The sequence below is a fragment of the Astatotilapia calliptera genome, chromosome 11 (assembly GCF_964374335.1).
Source record: "Astatotilapia calliptera chromosome 11, fAstCal68.1, whole genome shotgun sequence".
Classification (NCBI taxonomy): domain Eukaryota; kingdom Metazoa; phylum Chordata; class Actinopteri; order Cichliformes; family Cichlidae; genus Astatotilapia; species Astatotilapia calliptera.
Window position 1 is genome coordinate 20,211,601 of NC_137432.1, and position 24,618 is coordinate 20,236,218.

At 40.8% G+C, this 24,618-nt stretch overlaps 1 protein-coding gene across 8 annotated transcripts in view; it reads right to left on the reverse strand.

Moving 5' to 3' along the window:
* Positions 1–24,618, reverse strand: part of creb5b (cAMP responsive element binding protein 5b) — a 67,788-nt gene that overhangs the window by 41,578 nt on the left and 1,592 nt on the right. For all 8 annotated transcript variants that reach the window (XM_026185984.2, XM_026185983.2, XM_026185982.2 and 5 more), the window contains exons 2-7: positions 20,858–20,935; positions 20,441–20,534; positions 18,496–18,617; positions 17,000–17,157; positions 7,216–7,342; positions 5,832–5,942 (exon numbers count right to left, since the gene is read on the reverse strand). In XM_026185984.2, coding sequence (XP_026041769.2) covers positions 5,832–5,942; positions 7,216–7,342; positions 17,000–17,157; positions 18,496–18,617; positions 20,441–20,534; positions 20,858–20,911 — 666 coding nt within the window. In that variant the 5' untranslated portion in view covers positions 20,912–20,935. The remainder of the gene's footprint in view (positions 1–5,831; positions 5,943–7,215; positions 7,343–16,999; positions 17,158–18,495; positions 18,618–20,440; positions 20,535–20,857; positions 20,936–24,618) is intronic.

Here is a 24,618-nt window from a genome sequence, read left to right on the forward strand (position 1 = left end):
GAAAAGTAAAAGTCGTATTGACAAAATTCTTTCACTGTGAGCGACAGCAATGTCTAGTCTACCTAATTCTCAGTTTTCATGCCTGTGGAGCTTATTATATGGACGTGGTGACAGTGGAAAGACACCATGCTCTTCTGATTTTCAAACGAACCTTCTGAGCCATTTTAACATTAGAGTCTATGGAAGAGTTGGAGGGAGGAGGCTGTGCATTGGTGACATTTATGAAAGAACCATAACACCTAGTACAATAGTAAACACATTGGATGAAAGAGGACAGCCATGGCTACGTTTTGAGGGTAAAATCATACCTGTAGAGCAAACGCTGCGGACACAGCAGCAGTTTTAAAAAAGATTTTAAGATTAATTTTTTTGCTCCTCTCACTCTAGCAGTTGAGCTGCCTCACTCTAGCCCCAACATTCCGTCCCATACACACCCATTATAAACTCTGAAACGGGTGAAAAAACATCATGAAACTTAAACTGGAACTGAAGAAAAAGTATAATAGATATTGAAAAGATAAATACAAGTTGAATAGTTGAATGTCTTGTCTTCGTTTTAAAGTTTGAATGGTGGCTCTATGTGAACGTATGTTGAAGTAGTAAGAGTTTAAAAATGAGTAAGTTGAATGAGAATTTGAAGGGTCTCCCCATTGAAATACATGGGAAATTTTTGTTGAATAAAGTTGAATAAAATTAAAAATATAAATGTTAAAAATGAGAAAAGTAGAAGCACACCATTCCAAAAGAAGAGGAATCTAATGGTGTTTGAATGGTTTTTCTAAGTTGAACGGTTTTGAAGGAGATAGTCGGCGAAAAACGTACGGAATAGGAAAAAATAATAATAAAGATTAGAAGAACAATACTGTGAATGCTTTTCAAGCATTCACACTAATAAAGATTAGAAGAACAATACTGTGAATGCTTTTCAAGCATTCACACTAATTAATACACTCACAGACACCACTGTGTAAAGTCCTTAAAAGACCGATAAACTAATAGACATGAAACGTAAATTTCATGAACTTGTCCTTTAAATCGTTTTCTAACTAACCGATGGTACAGAATGGGAAGGAAATCTCATCAACTAACACATTACTCATTCCTCCTGCCACGCTCACTCACTATTCAAATGTGAATATGAGTTTTCTAAATATAATCTTACAATAACACAATCACACGCACGCACACACATATATATAAACATAGAGTTGTTTTGTTGAGTTCTCACTCATAGCGTAGTATCCCAATATTTTCCATGGCGATTTTACAGGGACATTAAAACACTATCAAAATACTGTTAACAAGAGGGCTCATCTAATTCACCACCAATCTGAGATAATGTTGGCCGAGCAAACTTTTGTTAAATCGGCTCAGCTGAAAGTACATCCAACAGAGAATCCTGGGAACCAAAATTCTGGCTGGGTTTATTCAGTGGAATGGAAATCAATTTATAACTTTTATCTAACATGTTTTCTTCTGGATTTTCTGTAAACAGATGTTGGCAGGCATATTTTATAGTTGAAAAAGGTGATAAATTGTGGTGTCGTGAGGTTTTTGATGATTCATCTATCTATCTCACAAGTACAATTTTAGTCGCACTGAAGCAGAAGTTCCTTTCTGGTTTATGTGGCAGTTGCACTGATCCAGCAGCTCTTGCGTCACACTCTACGCTGCTAAAAGGACTCATCTCTGTAGAACCCCCCCCCCCACCACCACCACCACCACCACCACTAGTCATATAAACTTCTGCTGCATCCAAAATATTTAACCTTCTCTCTATGTGTCCTTTGTACCCTGTCACTAGTTGACTGCACATCTTCCACGTTTACTTAACTAACCACACATATGCATATAACTGATCTGTATCACAAACCATATGCAAACTCTGACTTCATGGTTTGTTTTAGCCCACTTTGTCCACAGATGTGTTTTGGCTCCAAGGACAATGAGTACCAGACGGGGTGCCAGTGCAGTGAAAAAAGAGGCATTTACACACACAATCATGACCATGCATACAAACACACACAATGTACATACAAGCTAGAGTTAACGCAAGCAGTCTGCAGATTCAGCTGTGCTCTTAGCTCAGCGTCTCTGCTCAGTGACATCATACCCCGACAATGCCACCATTCATACAGATGTTGCTTACAAAACCTGTAGTTAGACTCTCATTGTGTGTACTGCTCCTCCTCCTCCTCACAACAAGAGAATTTGCCAGAGGTGCTCCCCTACTATGGTGAAAGAAAATGAATGGAACACATAACAGGGTTACAGTTTATGCTAATGGTTTAACTGCTTACAAATGATTTTATACTAAGGTAATCATTTCATCAATCATGACATGGCAGAGATGAAAACTGTAACATCTGCAGCTGCCTCACTTTTTTGGAATTTGTGAGCAAAATAGGTGCAGTGCAGTGCAGTTACTGAATTGCAACTAGTATTTGGATTATCAGGATTAAAGATCAAGCGTTTCGCTAAACAGTGAACATGTACGAAAGAGTTACCCTGAAGAACTAACAGCAAGGTTTGTGCAAGTGAAATGAAAACTCAACATCAGTGCACGTGGAATACTTTGATTATTGGCCCTCCTGTGTGCTATGAAATGTTCCTTTAAGAGAAGCACTGCTTGCCCCCCCTCCCCCCCTTCAAGTAAAAAGGAGCATATTTAGAGCATGCCAGGAATTATGTCATCCACCAATCTAGTGCCAGCTCCACAGCCAAGCAGGCTGCAGTGAAAGAACATATAGTATTGTTTACCACATAAAAATCTCAGCACCTAGCCCGATGCTTAGTGACAAATTTATTGTCCTTAGTAACAATATAAACAATAGATAATTGGGAGATAATAAATAACACATTTTCATACACCAGCACAAAGCCCTTTCAAGGCCCCTCTTTCTGAAATTAGCAAGCAGTCAGGATGTGTGGAAAGCATGGGACTCAGTTAAAAGACACAATAAAACAATGCCAAAGTGCACCATGCTGAAAACAGTGCCACTGACATGAGCCATGCGCCACAGCGGGCATTCATAGACTCGAGTTTGTTTTTAGGGGAAATTTGATAAGGGCTTGTTTGGGTTTTTCTTGTTACAGATGAAAAATGATAGCAATTACCTTTCATTGCATGAACAAAAATATCAAAATTTAAGCATAGGGGGTCTGTGGTGTGTGAGGGTTGGGGTGGGTTGGGGGTGTAGGTGTGGGGAGTAGAAAACAGTACAAGTATTCAGAAATGTTTTACAGTTTTCCTTTATAGGCATGCATGTATTCTGTGTGTGCATCTCATCTGTCAGTCGTTTTTCAAGTAGTCTTGGCTGCCTGTACATGCATGTGTGGGTGCACGTGTGTGCATGATTTTGCAGCTATTTGTACAAGCAAGATGACACAGTGCTGGTCCACACGCGGTGCATATATGTGTGTGTGCGTGCGCTCGTAAGGAGTGGTGATGTAATGCTTTGGCCAGCATGCTGTGGAACTTGGCCTCCTCTGTACTGCGTTTCCTCCACGCTGCGAGGGTCAACTATCCCACAAGCTCCAGCACACAACACTCACTATTCAATTCCCCAGACCACAACAGAGCAGAATTCAACCACACCCGGCACCAAGAGCACCCAGTCCCTCACAACAAGAAGGGGGAAAAAAACACTTGAGCTAAAACTAATAAAACATTCCAATCCCAGCAACCCTCCCAGGCAACAAACTAAAAGCATTAAGAAAAAAAAACATATCAATTATTCCACCATCAAGCTTTGCTATACCACTTAAATGATGGCACTTAAGTAGAAAATCAGAAGAACAAAGATGGGCACTGATGCAGATACAGTCTTTAGCCCAGAGAGCACAAACAGAGAGCTTAGAGCAAGATATGAGTCCCCAAGGGGCCACAGCAGTCCTTTGGCTCATTAACTATTTACACCAGAGACAGGCCTCCCTACTGCTCTGGCCCACCACAAAATCAATTAGCCTTCATTAGCCCAGGCTCAGGGCATGCTTTCTCTGACAGGGGAGGGATAATCCTGCTACCGATGCCTCCAGTTACCACAAAATATCAAACAGCAGCAAGCTCACCCATATGGCCATACATGCATGCACAAACATGAAAAGACAAAGGAAACTGGTTCTACTTTTCCCTAAGAAGTCTTCTATTTTCTCCCTTCTTATTCATTGTTTGATCTTGCAGTATATCAATATTGCTTCTCGCCTTTTAATTCTATTGCCTATTCTGCCTGTCTGTCCGTTTCCTTCATGTCTATCAAAGTCCCACTCAATCCCCTCTTCTGCTCTCACAATGTAAACGTTGAGCACAAAGAGTGCATCCAGATCCGTTCCTCCGAGGTGTGGGGTTACAGTGCGAAGATTTCCCATTGGCGGAAAGTCAACATGGTCAGGGTAATGCGATTAGAGCCGGATTGAGATCGTCGCAGGGGACACATGGGCCTGATCATGGCCCAGTTATCCGATAGCGAGGCCGTATTTATCGACCAGGCCCGGGCGAGGATATTGGAGACATTAGAGACCCCGTCTATGCTTATGAAACCCACGCTGGAGATCGCACCCGGATAACACAATTAGTCTCTCACTTTCTGTCCACAATCACAAAATTCCATCAGTTGTGTTCAGACATCAGGGAGCAGAATCTCAATTGATACACATTGGGTTGCTGTGCCTCGTGCCCGAATGGCCAACTAACCAGAAAGTTGCATGGTTAGGGGGCCTGCAGCCATTTAGTGACTGCATATGTTTATAGGAGGCCTAACAGAGCATTTACAATTCAATTACACAGATAGGAGGAGAAAAAAAAAGAGTAAGACATGTCTGGATGATGGCCAGGGGAGAGATAAGCCTAATACACTAATATTGTGTTACCCTAGTGTGTTACCATAGGAACAGTTGAAGAGATTCAAAAGACTACAAAGGCGATCAATCTTGAGAGAACGGGAGGAAGAGGGAGAATTAAATGCCCTGGGACTGCTCCCGCTCTCCTCTATCAGACCAATAACTCTTCTAATGACCTCTGCTACCCCTCTCTCTCTCCCTCTCTCTCTGTCTATGTGTGTGTCTTTGCCTCTCCAGGATGTTTCTCTCCAGTAAACCCAGCTATCTATGAACCTTTCCAAACACAAAGAGCAGCCAACTCTTTTCATTATGGTTTATAATTTCTTTTTTCTCGATATCCATGTCATGACACTCCAGTTATTTATTTTTAAAACAAAGGTTGGCAGTTGGTCACGTTGCTACAGCATTAATCAATTCATGTCACCTTAAATGTAACTTTTTAGCTATTTTTCATTAATCAGAGGTGCGCTGTCATGAACCAGTGTTGCAGCAGTACTGGCATTCAAAATCAAGAACAGTGCAAAGAATCTTTTCTTTTTGAGCTTTTTCTTCTGCCAGTCCTTCTTTGACTCTCAAAACCTGTGCCTACATATTATTCCAACTTCTACAACTAAATGCTTTGTGAAAGGATGAGGTCATTTGATTTTTTTCCCTGCTGTGTTAAACTAGTGCTAACAAGTTGCAGGACCTACAGAACATGTTCTGTACATTAAGATATACATCAGGCAGTTGGTGGGCAGCCGAGCCACAACCACATAAAGGGCCCTTTATTCCAGCCAGAGTCTCCGGTGCTGCACTGGCAGGTTCAGACACAGCTTTGATTACACACCAAATGATGAAATCCACACAGGCCTAAGAGTGCAGCCTTGCTGGCAGAGCCCAGTGGAAAAGAAGGTTGCAACACTTTTCAGCTTGTGTGTGTGTGTGTGTTTGTGTGTGTGTGTGCAGGCATAAAAGTGTATGTATGCATGTGAATGCTTGCATATACTCACCAGTTTGGCCTCTGAGTGCATGGAGGGAATGTGAGTGGAGGAGCAGGAGCTGCTGTGGGCGGGGCTTTGCATGCCCATCATATTGGAGCCCATGGACATTTGTCTCTCCATCTGAAGATTACAACAATACAATAACAATCACGCAAGTGTAAACAGGGCTTTATTTAAACACATATCAATCATGCTGTACTATTTATGCTAAGAGTGGTGATTTTTCAGAGATGCAATCACTGCTTTCTCACAGGTATGCACCAAAAACCTTTAAGCATTTTAAGTGTGAGACCTATCCTTTGAGGTTATGGAGCATGAGATGAGAACGCATGAGAGCCTGATTTCACATGACAGGCTGCCCTGTGCACAGCTCTGTGTGATGATAACTGGAGCTGACCCAAAACAGGAAGCCAGCATGCAGGGACTTAACACAGGAAGCTGGGCAACTGGGGTGTGTGTGTGTGTGTGAGAGAGTTTCTAACAGCAGTTTGGTGAGTATCTGTCAGACTAACATCAAAGTCGTCTAGTTGCAGGATGTTTCAATAAGGACATAGGTTAGTTAGCTCTACAAATTTCTAACCATCTGTCTTTGTGTGTATGCGCTCACTACCTGTCTCTGATTGATTCTAGTCTGGTCGTTATGTGTCATAGCTGAGACCTGAATGTGAAGAATTCACATGACATGTGGTGAAAGGTGACCCGTGTTCACCGTGTGGTGCAAACAGGAAAGAAGATATGTTTGCTTGAACATCTACATGCATGTGTGCGTGTAAGGTGTTGCGGCCTCTTAGCTGCTGAAGTTTTGGTGAAGTTTGCGGTGCTCTCCATGAGGCATGGGCCCTCTCACCCCCACCCCTGGCTGGACCTTTTCCTTGCCCTCCCCTTCCCCTGGTCCACAGAGATTTGGGTCTAGAACCTGACACACAATCTTAATTGCAGTAAGTGTGTTTTGTGTAAAAATATCACCCAAACGTGCACCCCTTTCCTGAACCGTCAATCTTCCCAAAAATCGCTTAGCCCTTAATTTAATAAACATGGGAAGGATTTTTCCACACCATAAAACTGAGCCGTCTTATGTTACAAACGGAACATATGTTGTATCATTGCAATCCTGATACGAGGGCCTTTTGCTATGTTGTTATCATTTCCTGTTACACAATGTGATTGTTCTGAATTTAGTTGGCTTAATTGTAGTGAAAATTTACATTTTGAACTCACAGGAAAAAACCATTCATTTCTGCAGGAAGAGTCGAAACTGCACAGCAACACCAACACAGCTTATGTTCAGTCTGAATGTACAGTGCACTGTCATCACAGGAGTAAACGAGTCTACTTCTGCATGCGTGAGCGCCGCTGTAAGTGAATATGCTCTGTAATCTGTTGTGGTACTCACAGGCATCAACACAGCAGAGGAGCCGGGCATGGTCGGGTCTGGCAGAGTTCCAGGCATGGAGGCTGGCAGAGGCTGCCTCTGTCTGTTTCGTAGGTGCAGTAGTGAGGACAGCGAGCCGGGGACGGGCCTAAAAGGACACAGACAAGGAACTTAAGGGTTTGTCCTGCTACACACAATCTAAGAATATTATTCTTTGTTGTTTCATACACCAGCACCAAATCCAGCATGAAATTTAGCGCTAGTTTTTAACGTGTCCTAATAAGCACAAAATTAATGTATAAGCATATATTAAAGAAAGAAGTGATAATATAGTGTAACATCCCTTTTTAGTATATTAATGGACATTTACTAATTTCTTCTTTTTTTTTTACACACACAAAAAAGTTTAATTCTCAGTTAATTTTATCTTTCTGTACTTTCAGAGTATGAATAATTGTATTATACATTATAGTGTGATATAAATGACTCACTGTTTTTATATTTCCTACAAATTAAGTGCTGAAATAAATTATTACTATAATATACAAAGGCATGAAAGAAGGCAAGTGAAAAAATGCACGACAAGCTTAGCTTAAGTCACCTTTGTGAGTTTAAAAACTGTATGTTTAAAAACTACAGTTGCTAAAGGGAATTTGATTACCCACTGATATAGTTGGTGATCATGTCTAACTTTTATACTCAATTCTAGCTCTCTGGTTTGAAGCTCATTCACTCTGAAGACAGGAACATCAAAAACAGAGCACGAATATTACTATATATTACATTATATATTACATTACTTCATAACATGATAATAATATAAAAAATATAGGGGACTTCTGTCAATCGCAGTTTAGAGGATTAGGTATTTTGCTGTCACCTGATGTGACGCACTGATGTGCTTATAAAAACTAAGGGTCTGTGGCTCCGTTGACAATAATAAAGAAAAAACTTCATCAAGTGTTTCCTTTTAGACTAAAGGGGCTGATTCTGTCATAGATACTGAGAGAAATGTTGGTGCTTATATCAAAAGATTCAGAGTCTCTGAATGCAATGAATTGCTTTCATTTTTCGTATTTCTGGTTAAAAGTGTAATCACTTTCCAAACATGCAAGTTGGCTGCTGCCCCATGTTCTCGGAAAGCCCTGAGCTGAAAGCGCGCACGCTAAAAAAAAAAACTATTGTATTATCGTAATTCTACAAAGTGGGGCGGCTAAGGAAATCTATTCGTACACTTTAAAGTAAATTTAACATTTTGAGAGAAAATGCTTTCCGCAAGCTCGTTCTTTTTTAGTTTGCTCTTCTTTCTACAGCCACAAACTCAGAACAGAACCACCCCCCCCCCCCAAAAAAAAACATTAGTGAGCCTGTGCGCATGCTGCACTTCAATCATCTCATGAGTTTTTGGATATACTTTACTTTTGTAAAGTATATCCAAAAACAATGGATGAATAATGATTTTGGTGGTGATAAATGACTAATATTTGTCATAACAACCACATGAGATGAGCATGATGAGAATCATATTTAGAAACTGCTAAAGCAATGGAAGCCCTGTGGGGAAAATCTCTTTCAGTGACCACAAGAGCGGGCGGACCAACGGGCTTATCCACACTCACGGCCACATCAATAAATCACATGTACAGAGGGCCCAGGCTAAGCTTAAACTATTGACAGCAGTCCTGTCTCAGTCACTGGCTCAAGGCCTTGGCCATACAAATACCCAGACCAATACATCTGCGCTCGGTGACATCATTTATACAACTGTCACCAAATCCCTGCTTCTAAGAACAACAATTCCCAGCTGCAAGGTGCTGCAACACCCACATGAATGCAGCAATTATTCAGTCCTCACATCTAAAAGCAGCATTCACCGCACGATTCTTCAACAACTTGCATCAGAAGAATCAATAAATCTCCAGTTATCTGTATCGCCACAATCAGCGCTGCCACTCACCAGCTATTTAAGCTCCATTTCCTCCAAGCAAACAAGAAGCATTTAGGTTAGCTGTGTTCAACGGGTTAACATAATCAATTCACCACATCACAGCCTGGATTACGGTAATAGTGAGTGGTGAAGGAGTGATGGCCTAATGGAGGGGGGGTAACAGGGCAAACGTTCCACCACCTGAATAAATACCTGTATTTTTCCAGACCTAAATATGTGCATTTATGCTCCAGACATTTTAGATTGCTGCACACACACACAGGACTATTACCATCCTGACGATGTGTCATGCCAGTATAACATCCCAATTTATCACAATCACACTCATTTAACAGCGCGTATGACATCTGAGCAACACAGCGAATTCAAACATTTCCACATGGGAAAACTCATGAAAGTACAATGAGGTATGCAGTGTAGCTGCATCAACAGTTTCCCTCAGTGTTTAGACTTTGCCAGCATTCAGAAGGATGAACAGTCGCATGCTGGTACATGCTGTTGATTATGTAGATGAAGACTACATCATTTTTTCATAACTACGTGATGACTCGATTTTTCATTCAGACGCAGACTGAAGTTTTCTCAACAGATTTTTGCAACACACTGAAGTAAAAACGAATGCTAACTTGAAGCACGTCTGTATCTCATTATGATGTGTCAATTAGCTAAACAAAACTGGCTCATTTAAAGTATTTTTGTTCTAAAACTGTCACAGTATTTGCTTTCGTTTCCCACATGTATCATGTGTGCTATTCTACTAATTTAAACAAACAGTATTTTGTAAGAAGGATAAGCTTTATACGTTTATTTTTTTATTAATTAGCCCTATTTCAGTCATACTTCATCCTTAATCCTGGCAGCCACATAATAAACAACAACATTAAAAAAAACACGCAGACACACAGGCTCTGTGACACAGAGAATAAAGGCTCCTTTTGAAGACCGTAACTTCTGCACCTGTCTGTTAGACGAACGCTCTGTCCATCACGACCACATTCACCAAAACACAACCTGCTTGTCCACTGGGAAGAAAAAAACAACACTAACATCTGACAGCACTTCCTCAAGGGATTAACCCGAGCTTTGTGCTGACTCTGCTGATAAATAAAGACATTTCAGACAGCTGGCAAAAAGTCACTAACGGTGAATCCAAAAATCTAGAAGAAACAAATATAACTTACTTGTTGAAGTGAACACAATGGCAACTTTTCTTATGCATTACAGTGTCAGAACCACACTGTAAAGCGCCTCAGCAACAGTTCTGAAAAAGGGCTGAACTTGTTTTTCTAGCTTTTTCCAGCAACTTAAAATGAAAGATTTCCTGCTTCTGATGAACTCTTAATATGTAGTATTGTGTCACTCTTTCCTTTTCCTGTGCGTTTTACAGACTAAACCATTTATTCTTTTTTTCACTCTGATAAATACTATACTCTACAAAATAATGCATTTTAATATAGCACCATCGTACACCGTCAGTAAGGCACTAATCAAATACAGTATAAAGAGTTAAACAAGAAACTTTCTATATTTCATGCTCCCTCCTGCTTTGTGTATTTACATCCTCCTGCTCAAAGTGTTTATATGTGAATAAGTGCATATGTGAGTGTGTGACTTTTTCATTGAGCTGCGTGTGAACATATGCATGTGTCTGTGTGTGTGTGTGTGTGTGTGTGTGTGTGTGTGTGTGTGTGTGTGTGTGTGTGAGTGAATAATGACAGGCTCGGCTCCACTGAGGGGACTGATAATAGCCTGGGCTGTGGGCCCCAGGGGAGAGCAGGTAGACACTCTGCAGTTCTGACCCTGCGCTCTCACATTACTGAGTGCTTCGCTCTCAGCCCAGCTCTCCTCCACAATCCCCGCCCAAGAACCGCCGCCGCCCAAACCCACCCATCTTCACTCCACCATGACATCATTAGTAGACTTTCATCCCTCTTTATGCCTTTTTTACTTTTTCTTGTGCTCTCTTATTTCTAATTGTCCACATCATTATGATATTTCTTTCCACCACGGACCCCTCATGGTGTCCACGCCTAAACCCACGTCCCCCTGATCTACTGTGTGTAATCTACAAATTTTGTAGACACACTGTGCTTTACTGTCCCAATCCCAACAGTCCCAACTCCAACTCAAGTACTGGGGACTTATACACAAGGGGGTTGGCTGCCATCCAACAGAGAGAGAGAGAGAGAGAGAGAGTCCACTGACTCATATCCTTCCCTTTCTGACTCGGCTCCAGCAATGATGTAATGCTCTTGGTTTTTCGCCCTCCCCCCACCCTGTGCCTGCCTACCCCCAGATTTTGTCCCTCCCTCCCATCCTCCTCTCACTTTTCCCTCTCTTTCCCTCCTCAACTCAGTCCAGCATCACTGTACTCACTCCTCGCTGGGTGAAGTCACTGCAAGCTCTGGGTAGACACAGCAGCTAAAAACTTTTGAACGTAACCAAAACAGCCTAGGGCCAAGTTCCAGACGTTTGGGAGATGGTGGTGCAGTCACCATGGGAACGGAGGTAAATACCGGGAGAAACAAGGGCCTCAAACAGCTTGCAGCTGCCTGGCTCTCTGAGTAAACACTACACAGGACCTGCCCCTGATTTACTGCCTTTAATCACTGGTGGGAGGAGAGTGCCATGGGGTTTGGACTGAGGAAATAATACGAATCTGATCAAATAAATCAGCTATAATGGGTTACGACACAGGCTGACTTTTATTAGCGCTCTAGAGAAGGGATGGATGCTGGGAGGGTGCTTCACTGGAATGGATCTGGGCTGGGGTGTCCTCACATTAGGGTGCCTCAAGCTGAGTTAAGGCATGCCAAAGCACAGTTTAGGAATGGTGGGGAGTGACACTCTGGAGCAAATTAGTGTAAGTGTTGCGGTATTTATTCACCAAATATGATACTGTTTTGAATCATCAGATGCTCTTGGCTGAGGAAAGCAAAGATGGGTTGGCTTTCATTTTAACGAAAGCATGTCAGTGCATTCATATCGGCGGTGAATCGGAAAAACTCTTCAGCAGCTAATGAGTCATCTTGTTACAAGCTACCCTGGGATCTGTCAGCAGCACCTGACTGGTGCTGTAACATTTGGCATAAACAGACCCTTTCACTTTCAGAGATACTTCATCTTTTTCCCTTTTCATCTACTAAAACTTCACTATTTATTAACATGTTTATGTCTCTGCTGTAAAGCCAACCTAGGCTCCTGTCACCCTGCCACCTGATTCCTGTCTTCTGTCAGTCTCATCTCTCATTCAGCTTTCCATCTTCCCTTCTCTTTCAGAATCTCCATACATTTTTCCCACACCCACGTTGTTCTGATGCCATGTTCTTCATGCTTCTATCTTTTCCTCTAATTCTGTACACACCATCCAGCAAAATCCATGTCCTCACCATCTGATGCCACTCTTCACTCTCTCTCCTTTACCCCCAGGATCTGTCATTTCCTCTCCGCCATCTATACCTCCTAATACCTTCTTCCGCTCCTCCATCCACCTCTGATCCCATTCTTCCCCTACTCTGTCCACCTCTGATCCCTCTTTTCCACACTTCCCTACATTGTGATCCCTGTGCTCCCCAGAGCTCTGAGGCACATCCCTGTGTGTGAGTTGCTTGTGCAGGAGCCTGCATGTGTGGTGGCCCCAGGGCAGGGATGACACAGACCCGCTGGAATGAGAGGGAACAGAGTCTGGGCGTTCCTCTAAAAACGCACTATTAAACCCAGTGCAGTACACAATGAGCTCATCTTAATTCAGGTCAGATGTACATCCTGCTTTCTCTCTCTTTCTTTTTGTCTTTTCACTATTTTTTTAATTGATTACATAGTTTGAGCTTTATTCGTCTGTACCGTGCTTACCAGTTTTCTCTTCTGTCTACCTCCTTCCTTTCTATTTGGATTAGCTCTACAATTTATTCGGAGCCAATAGCCACTTTTTTTTGCGGAGAACTAACAAGTTCGAGCACGGGGGCAACTTAAGCTTTCTGTAGAGGTCACACACTCGTATACGCAGGACGGACCTCCCTCCTTATCACAACTTTGTGAATGCAATCTAATCATAAACAATAATAAAAGACATCTTGTTTAAATTGTAAAGTTCATGAGGTCAAACTTTATCCATAAACAGCCCATAACATCCTTTCTCTCTATGCTCATGCACCAGTGCAGTGCACTTAGAAGGCAGCACCACTGGGTTATTACAGGCATGGAAAGAGTTATTATGCAATCTATACGATATGCAGTGTGTATCATGAACCACCTATCGGCACCACTGTATCAATATTAATTCAGTATAGTAGGTCAGCGGTGCTATTTTAAACAATTGATGAAGTAGTGAGTATCAGATTACACTGTATGTAAAAGAGCATGTACACATTGTGTTTAGACATGAACATCTGTTCTCAATAAGTGCTCACTAGCTATAATATCTGACAATGATCGTGGATTAACAGGATGATCGCAAGCTTTTGCAATCAAATAGAAATGCAAATGTTCTTTGTCACAGACACTTATACATTTTAATAAATTGAACTGCTACAATTCAATCTATTAAAAGCAAATCTTCTACCCAGTGGTTCTTCATGATCAATCAGCACACTAGCAAATCTCTTTGCAAAAACACAGGAAGTTAATATCACTCTACACTTTGCATGAAACCTTGCTGTTAAGAAGGCATGAAGACCAACATCTATTTCTGCTACTTCCCTTAAAGGCAAAGACAAGGACCACAAGTAGAAGGGTGCTGAAGGTGTGAAAAATATTGTGCATTTAAAGCAGCATGGGAAACACAACCACAAATTGACTTCCTTCAAACCTGTGCACAATGTGACAGCCAAACTTACAAGTTGCACACAGTACGCCCAGGGTGGGACACCGCAAATGATAGATGTATAGGTTTAAAGATAAATCCACAATCTAGAAAAGCGAATAGACTCTCCGCATAGAAAGAGCTGCTTTAAAGTTAATGTGGTTATTGTCACATTTGTACAAAAACAAAATGAGACAAAGTTCTATTTTCATTATTGAAGGTAAATTGAAAAACCTTTTGGTTAAATGGTGAAAAACCAACACTGCCTGACAGCAGTTAGTGGTTTTGAGGGCTGCATCTCATAAGTTCAAATATTGTCTTTAACACTTTAGTAGGTTTAGACATCTGTAATGTACATTTAACAAAAAAAAATAATAGTTGAAAGCAGTACTTAACTATCAAATTATCGGCAACTGATGATGAAATCTGCCACATCTGTACTGTATTCACGTAGCCCAGATGCATTCAGGTTGATTGTGCTATGTAATGGAAACAATCAGGCTGAATTCCTTTGTGCAGCCAAAATAGAAGAATGTCATTTTTTAATGCCTTGTGCCCACACCCATCCACCCAGCAAGCTCCACTTACAAGTGAAAAGGCTGAGGTTTTCACAGAATGTTGTATCTCACATGGTTGACTAGTAATGTCCAACACATTTAACTCTGACATAACTCAGCACCAGATGTTTGTAACTGAAAAGCAGAGAGCATTCAGAACAGTTGGACACCGCTTCACTTTGCATGATAATGATAGCCGTGACATTAAGATCTGCTGGCTGTTTCTTATGCCTGGTTTTAACACTGGTTTGTGTCAGTGCAGCTCCCCCAAGACCTCCTTTAAGGACTCAGAGCTGAGGGAAGGAGAGAAAAAGCGAGAGCGAGAGAGGTCCTCAGGTTTCACAGCTGCAGGCCCAGCTCAATCCTAAAGTAAATGGACTTGAGGAAAGCCAATCCTAATTGATTCCAAGCCTCAAAGCTCTTTAGTAAACATTGTGGAGCAATGAAAATGACTTGTTATCCTAATTCATTGGATGCTCATGCTGTGCACTCAGCAGAGCAGAGGAACAAAATGAAGAAGCAGATGGAAGTGAGATTAAACTGATTTTGTTTGGTGATTTTGTCTCATTTAGAGACATATTTACCACAGAGCCCCATAAAGTGTGTTGATACTAAAAGATTTATAGACCTGCAATGATCAGATACACAACCTTTACCAGTCGTGACAAGGATAACCATTTTTTAATAGTCTCTTAGGTTATTATGGTTCAAATTAAACACAAAGATTTACATAGCGGGAACCTAACTGTGCTTCTAGTTTTACATGATGACCTTGTTCACAAAAGCACAGTAAATCAAAACATATTGAAGCCTACAATTCTCATGAATTAACAGGCTAATATCTGGACTGTGTTGGACTGAGTACACCAGTCTGTGAAGTGTCCAGCATGGTCTCTATGTAGGAAGTTCCTGTGGAGAGACCCTGTGCACAGAGGCTTTGGTGAGCCCTAATGGCTTCCTGTGGAAGTTCTGCTTTTCAGTGGAGGGGTTTCCTCAGCCCATTTTCCTGCTGATGTGAACATTTCCAGATCAGTTTTCTCTTGTGTGAATATTCCCATCCTATTCATGTTTCAGGATTCCGCCATCCTCGTAAACAAGTGACGCATCTGCAACTTTAGACCATACAATTGCTGCTCAGAGGTTGCCTCAGATCATGTGTGACAGATCACTGCAGCTGGCAACTTGGTGCAGTTCTGTGGCTGGCAACCACCACCACATGGCATACCGTCTCTGAATTTTGAGTGATGCGATTTTACGACAATAAACAATAACACAGCTCTCTCAACAAACCGGTAAGGGCTCTGTGGTCAGAAAGGGCTGCGAAGTGAAGTGGTGAGTCAGGTAAAGAGTTTACAATGACAGGTAAAGTCAGGTGAAGCAGGCCTGACAACGTCTCTGTTACTGGCAGTGATTGCTGCTCCTCCAAGGGGTTGAAATTCCATCTCTGTCCTCAACAAAGAGCCTGATGGGGTGTCAGTCAGACTTAGTGATGGGCCTCCCATCCAATATTCACTAGCTCCCGAAGCTGTAAATCTACACAAGACAGCCTCAACACAGGGCTGGCCTAACTCTGAGCCATCTCAATGTCTAACAAGTTTGCCACAGGCCTGGTTTACAGTAACAAAGCCCTGGCACAGATTTGAAGGTGGCTGAAGTTAAAGCACAAGGAATGAATGAGGTCAGTGGAGAGTCCTCATGTGGGAAAAAAGGTGCATAAATGTTTGTGTGCGTTTCCTATAACCGTTATGTCACTGACGTATTAAGACAGAACTGCAGCAGAGGGAAAGACGTTTCACTCAAAGAGATGACAGCCCTGCAAGAGTTGGCAAAATTTATGCAATCAATACCCAATGCAATACCCCAATCATTACGTACAGTGTGCATATACAAGTAATAAGCACAAAGAAGCAACCCACACACATTGTAATTAATATGGTTTCTCTATCTGCAAAGGTTCCAGAGAAGCAGAGCTCTAAGGCAGCTGCCATTCCCATACTGTGAAAAGAACTATTTTAGAACATGAAATGCTAAACCTGTGTAAAAGCGGTCACGGCTTAGGCTTCAACAATGACTTCATCTTATCCTCTGGGACCCTCTTTGGCATGCTCTGCTATGGGACAACAGTGAATGAACAGCAAAACACGAATGGCAAGTCCCACACACACTGCTCCAAATGTAATGAAACACTGACATTGCCTCAGAGACAATGGGGGGGATGACAGCTGGCACAGAAACAGAGGGACCAGGATGAGACTGAGGCTGTCAGTATAACAGGGGCACACTTGAGGTGAGAGAATCCCCAAAGATCACTGCGCTTGTCAGGCGGTTTTCAGTCTGTCATCAATTCTCAGCAGTGCTCAACAACTGCTGTTTCATGTCATACAGAAAAGAGAAAATGCCTCTCTCAGTAGCAAGTTTCATAAAACCTGTTTGTACCTGTTACTTGTATTTACGCTGCTGATGTTTCACGACATCTTTCGGCCACTGCGGTCTGCTTACCCTATCTGTCTATTTGTTGATGGAGCCTGAGTTATGACAGAGCTGGACTGAGGAGAGGGCAGGGCCTGCTGGATCACTATGCTGGTATCATGATTGCCCATTCGTGAGTGGGACTGCTGGTGCTGGCCTTGGCCTGCTTGGCCATGCAGTGAAATGTTCTGTAAAGAGAAGAGAGGAGGCGAGTGAGCACAGTATAGAGGTTTAGGACTCTATAAAGAGCATTTTCAAGTGCAAAACAACACAAGCATTTCAACCATTTGGCCTTGGACTTCACACATTCAGTGGGTGGGAATGGGTAATGAGGAACTAAGTAAGGTATCATCTACAAGCTTTTCTGTGCTGAGCTGAGAGTTTATTGATGACCATATTTCCTTTATTTTTATTTTACCAACAGTTTTTAACTGTCACATTATGAATATTCATACTAAAATAGCTGCAAGTGATAGAATACTCACACTCACGTATCTCTCACACACTTACAGTGCCATAAAGTATTTTGCATTGCAGTACAATTACTTAATCTTCACCATTATGATAGTATATTGCAGGATATGGAAATAAGACTATTTCATACTGTCTTCTTGGTGTTTTCTTAAAGTTTCAAATTTTTAACTCTTATCTTGTTGTGCTTTACACTCCCTGCAAGTCTTGCTCTGACTCGCCTCCTGCTGACTTGGCAAAGCCTCCCATCATAAACCACACAGGCTGGGCAGCCTAGACATGGCTGACCTGAGCACGCACGATCTCCAGAGCCAAACCACAGAGACAACAGCTTAGCTGCAGCAGGGACTGCACACACTCCCAGACCTTAGATAAGCAGTCTGTCTTGTGGTGATTTGACTATTACCCATGTTTCAGGTCAAGGTGCTTCAGGGCAGATGTATAATGCATAAATGATCATGTTCTTTGTCAAACGTCAGTGTTTGTGACTCTGCTCACATACAAGACTGTCTGGTCAGTATTTTTTCCTGATTACTGCTGAAAAAGATGTCTCAGGGGTCTGTCTGTCTGGGAGAAATAGGACTCCTTCTCTAAGCGATGAAGATCTGTTTGAAGCTGCAGGTGGAGAACCTGATATCTTTTGTCCTCATCTGTGATGGGTGACAAATCTCCACCTGCTAGCCCTGTCTGTCACTGTTGACAAGTCAGATGAGGTTAAAGCAGCGTGGCACTAGTGGCATCACGAGAACTAGACAGGGAACATATAGTTTGGATAAAAGAGAGAAATATAGCAGAAATATTAGCGGTGAATAAACACTTGTGGCTATCCATTTTTGAACAAATGGGCAGAATGTGGTTGCATGAGGTCTATGTGTTTCCAGTCTATAAAAAAAATGTGTTATCAGCTCATGCAGTGTGAGCCGCTGTTAGCGACATTACTCATGTGATCACTCCAGATAAGAGCTCTTAACCACCTAACCTCTGTGGCTTTGGTCTCATCTGTTTTTTGTTTTGTTTTTTTTAGTCTGAGTTTTTTTTCCTTTTTGTTCCAGTACCTGTTTACTGTCCTCTTCTTCCTGGGCTTTGCAAAATTCCTGCTCAATTGAGCAGTCCAGGTCACTGAACAAGCCCACCTCCTCACAGTTCTTTAAAAAACGTGTTGGCGTAGGTGTCTGGTCTGTAAACGAAGAAAAAATGTTTTTCAGGTTTAAAAGTAGAATGTGGACCTTTAAAAGTTAGAGGGAAAAGAGTTTTAAGGGGTTCCAAATGGCAAAATATATCCGCAAGCGTAGTGTTTTCGTGAAAAAGTTAATTTCATATTTGTCTTTTTCCTTTTCCATTTTGTGATATTGTGTGATGCTTTTGTAAAAGATGTATGCCTAATTCTCATTTGCATACCTGAAACATATATACAATGTAAAAACTTACGCAGGCAAAATGAACCAAAATGCAAATATGCGCACAACAGTATTTAAAACAGGAACCATGTCTGCAAGAAGTTAAATGAGACACGAGAAAGCATTTAAATCTGTTTTGACAGCGCAGCATGTTTTATTCTGATAATTTGGATAGTTTTACTGCTAACTTTTAATTTGATTCTGTGACTCTTCTTGTACTCTCCGATTTTTATGACTTGTATTTTTTGTATTTTCTGCCTCATTGTTCCTTACTCTAAAAAAATGATGTCCAATTATGTGAGCCAAAGTTTTTACCAGCATGCACTTTAAGCAAGCTAATGGAGACCAATCCAAAAAGAATAATGAACGTACACTGTTGTTGCACATTGTGTTTTTAAGTAAGCATTACTTGTATTTAGCCGATGAGAGACACTACTTTTGACAGCCCAGTTTTTTGCTGACAAAGTACAGATCCCACCTACAGAGTGGGGTCTCATTTGTCGAGCTCAGTCAAGCTGTGGTATTCAGCTTGACATTGTGGGGGGTGCACGCAGATCGGGTTTCAGACTGTTGAAGGTGATTTTGGGATCACAGTTGTTTCAAAGGCTAAAAGCATACTCCATGGCGTGTTTATCCATTCTGGCTAGACTGAGGATTGACTCAAACTTTCGTCATGACGTGTGTACTCAAAACACAGTTTTACTCTGCAAATATACAGCGCCGTTTCGATCTGCAGAGACTGACGATATTACTCAAGCTCTATTAAGAAACCGAGTAATGTCAGTTTTTAGTCGAGTCAATGCAAAGCAAATAGAGCAGGTCAACTTTAGGTCATGAATTATAGTACTAAAAGTTAAGCGTAGACAATTTTGCATGTGACATTGTGTGTCTGAGGTGTGACTTTGTGTGCTGCATAACCACTGATTATTTTATCCTGAGTTCAGTGTATCAGTAAGAAAGTAGTCATAGTTGTAACTCAGGCGAAAAGCGATAAAGACGCCTGGCTTAGAAAATCTGATCCTACTGACTACCGAGTGTAAACAATAAAGAAGAAACTACTTGAATAGTCTGGCTGTAGCAATTTTTACTAGACGATGGCTGATGCATTAGGAATGTTATAAGGAGTAGAGATCTACACTATTGGATTGGCTGCTACTATTGGTTTGACTCTTACTGGACTTTTGAAACTCTAGATTAATGTCCAGATCAGCGGCTCAACTGGGCTTTTGCACCCTGTAAAACTTCCTTTCTTTCGACGTGATATATAGAATGATGACGCACCGAGTGACAGAAAAGCGCAAATCACATGAAGTAACAGGAAAGACAAGCTCACACATAAAATGCTCATTTGTCCAGTTTTTGTCAGGCAGCTTCTTTATATGTTACTGAAGTGTTCATTGTGAATGACACTAAGCTGTAGGGTAGCATGCCTCATATGATTTACATTATTGCAAACAACTTCTGGAGGCACTGTAAAGCATACTGATGATAGACGAGTGTGTCTGTGCATGAGTCACAAAGACACAGCTGCAAACAAACTCCAAGTTTCTTTCAAACCCTGCTCAAATAGTGAGGTAGTCTGTATTGAAGGAGCATAACTCACCTGATAACATGTTGTCGTTCTTTATGGAGGGGAACTTAAGGGTCATCTCATGTTTGTGTCGATGTATCATTAGATGGTCCTCTGTGGGGAATCGCTGTTGAAAAAAAAAAGAATTGTACATATGTAAAGAGACAAGTATGAGTAACTGATAGGAAATGAAGCACTACCCTAAAATAACATTCACTGTTATTGTAGTCATTCTTGACTACATCCTAAAAGAAACTTTTTTTTCTTTAGGTATTTTAACACTAGACCCGATCACAGTTTGTGTTTCAAGCACTTCCATGGTATTGCGCTTCTCCCTCATGCGCGAGAGATAAATCTACTCCGAATCCCTCTTTGGTGTATTGATATCACAGGCAGACATACATATAAACATGCACATGTACGCATTGAGTTTTATCACGACAGTCTCACCTGAGAACAGCCAGGAGCGTTGCACACGAACGGCCTTTCCTGGTCCGAGTTCATCACTCTGGCCAACTTCTCATAAAACTACAGAAAAAGACAAAAGAAGAAAGCAGTGAGGAGAGCTGAATAATTTTGCTTTCCTTAGACGAGGGAAAATACGCTCGTGTCATGCTAGACATGAAACTGCTACTGCACCTGCACTAGTTTTCTCACGCTACAGTAATCTGGGCTCCACTAAAATGACATCAAGGCTGAGGTTGTGGAAACACTGGGTCCAATAACTTCAGCAAAACTCAACCACTGGGAAAACTTTTAAATATTTCGATAGATGGATTTTCTTTATATCCACATTTTTATTGCACATTACCACATAGATTGTAACACACTTTAAAGCTGGTAATAAACAAAATGAACAAATGTATCTATATAGACATTGCTTCTCAGTACTTATATATTTTTTATTAAGGCAGCTATGTAGTAAGACAAAATTGACTTTAAATAAAAGGCACTTACATCTGGAAAAAATAGCTCCACATTTAAGTTTCAGCCATACAGTCATCGGTTTCTTAATGAATTGATTCGCTGGTTATGCATCTTTTAGTGAGAACAAGAAAAGGAAGCAGCGGCTGTGCAGCCGTGCACAGTCAGAAAGTGCAGCTTATTTGATAGAAAGAAGAAAAGGAACTTTAGTTGGTGTTAGTTTTAAAGCTTAAAAATAAGCGGGCCTCAGGTTTTTTAACGTGCACTTTAGGAACTTCTCAGTGCACCCATATCATTTTAACTTTAAGAATTCAAAGCAAAATGGGACAAGTGATGGTAAAAGATAAAAACACTAAAAATAAACCTCTACAAATTATTTCAAATTTTATCCTTTTCCTCTTTTAACTTTGAAAAACCCAATCAGGCAAAGCCAGTTAAAGAAGTCAAAATTTTCAACTGTATTTTTTTCATACATTTCAAATAAATTACGGAAACAACAGTTGGATTTTAAAATATATCGATCAACATCAAACGCATTAAACAACACCTATGTGAAATATGATATCCACATGATGGAGCGCACACATTCAAACATTTATATTGCACAGGTTTACAGCATCTTACTTTATTGTTCCTGCCAATAATTTTTTTAAATTATTTTAGGCAGGAATAGGAAGGAATATATCTTTTTATTATTATTACTACATTTTATTTTGACGTTTGACTTTTTTTAAAAGTGATATTCAGGATGCCAACCACTTGTAAGCTTACCAAGGCAACACACACAGTATACTTGAAGTTTGGTCAGATTCTGAGCTAAATTTTTGCTTGCATTTGCATTTTTACTGAAACAATTTTTGTTAAGATCTTTGTGTTTAGACAACATTAAACACAGAAATTTATCTCACTTGTGTAAAAGAGAAAAACGGTTTTCGTCACAGTCTGCAAACTACTGAGCAAAAAATATTATTTGTGCAATCCTTGTACTTTTTTTTGCGACATCATACTTGGTTCGCAGCTTATTTAGTATTTCGAGATCTTATTATTGTTACAGTGCAAAAGTATAAACTATTCTTCTAATAAACACTAACAAAGAGCCTCTGAGCAGTCATCACATTTCAATAACACAAATGCCAAGACGGATGTCGTACCAGATGTTAAGTAAGTACGATTATTTGTCTTTTAGGGTGAAGGTGGACATGAACATGCAAAACATGCAAAACAGGGATGCACCATTATATATAAGGAACATCAGTACTGGCTTATATCAGCCTTGCTGGCTGCCATTTACCAAGTTGTGGAGAACTGAAAGATTTTAATGTAGTTTTCATTGTCTCCCGGCACAAATTATTACATACCGATAAAAAAAACCCATATATGCTGCATTGGTACTTTCCAAGTTGTTATTTTAACATAAAATTTCTTAACCATTCTTGCATCCCTATTTCACACCCCACACATGGAAACCACACTTGGCTGATGTGTGGTTTCAATGCAAAGCCCACAAAGCGCTTGGGGTGTCTAGCCATATAAGAAATGGATTTTGTATTTAATTATTTAATGATTCTTGGCCTTATGAGCCTTATGAGTCTTGGCTGCTTGATAGTTTCACAGAAACCTATTTCTTCTATGTTACAATAACTTAGAATTGCAGTTAAATAAAGAAAAATTGGCATTATGACGTAAAATGAGACACAAAACTTTTTCTGCTTAGTTTTATCTGCTTTTTATTGCCCAACTTAAATGTAATCAGAGAAGGGGGTTTAATAAGACACTAAGAGTTTGATGATCATCAAATAGGTCTGTGGTTTATCATGTGTCCTCTCAGTACAACTAAAACATCTGCAGTATTTACAACACTGATACTGGACCACATCATTTTTATTTAATGGCACATTAAACATTTCCTTTTATCGCTTGCATTATTATCACCTCTCCCTCCTACCAGTTCACAAGAACCGCACCACATCTGTAATTCTGTAATAAGTCTGTAATAAGTCAGTGCGGCATGTCAAGTGTCAGGCATGAATACTTTCATACACTATGTGCATGTGTCTTTTTCATAGGTACAGGCTATTTCCTTAAGCGCAGTCAAAACAGTCAAATATTGTGTTATGCTAAGCAGTCCTGTTTTCCTAACAAGTTGTACTTCATGACCAAGCCCGCTTGAACAGGGTCTGGAAAGGGTCTCACTGTCAGAGAGCAATGAGACCTGGTCTCTCTTTCTATCACCAGTTCAGTTCTCTAAAACAGGGCCCCTAAAAACTCACCTGGTCTATTTTGACACAACAAACACGACCAACACTGCTGATCATTAAATAAAACTAAGCGCTAGATGACAAAAACAGTGTCTGTAGATATGGCGCTACTCACTCGTGTATTAAATAAAGGCCCCAAATGTTCATGAAACAGCATGAATCAGCTGTTGTGTTTCAACTCTTGTTGGAACTGTTGTTTACTAGCTCCCTTCTTGATTGCCAGTATGAATTTGAAACAGTTCTTGAAACATAAAAACTTTAAAGCAAGGCATTAAAAAAATAAGAGAAAAATTGTTTCCATAACTGTAAAAAACAGAAACGTTTACCTTCCTGTTCCTGTTTCTAAAACGGGACTCGATCATTCCCTCACATTTACTAGGAAATTCAAACCATATGATACATAAAACTTCCAGCCATTAATTCTGCGAATGCCTCTGCGAATTATCCAATAGCTTTCACACTTCAAATTATCAGCATTCAACGCCCTTTCCTTGGACAGGGCACTTGGCTCTCATTTAATATAGATGTTTTCATTTAGCAGAGGAAATTTGGTTACACTTTACATTAACTGCATCCTGATGTGAGTGAGGGGAAGGATTAGGGTCCGGCATTCGATTTCAAGAGGAACTTGGGAAGAACTCTCCAGGTAGAACGCATATTAGAATTTAAACAATATGGTGAGGAAAAGAAGGGTTGGGGTGCAAAGGCATATGGGGTTAAAGCAAGCACAAACATGCACAGCAATTCAACTCTCCAGCTCCAGTGCCATAACCTGGGCTTTTGAGAGTACAAATTGAAGGAAGGATTACGGCGAACCCTGAGACAACGTACACGGGACCTCTCTGACAATGTCTGCACTGAACTTCTGCTCTTAAACTCAATGCATGACTAGAAGACTGGTTTGACTGAAATATAAACTTCAAAAGCTTTCAATTACTGGTCTCTGACTCAACATAAACTCATAAATCAAAAAATTAACCCTCAGAGGTCTAGCATGGGATTAGCACTGCTCACATTATTCTAACTGTA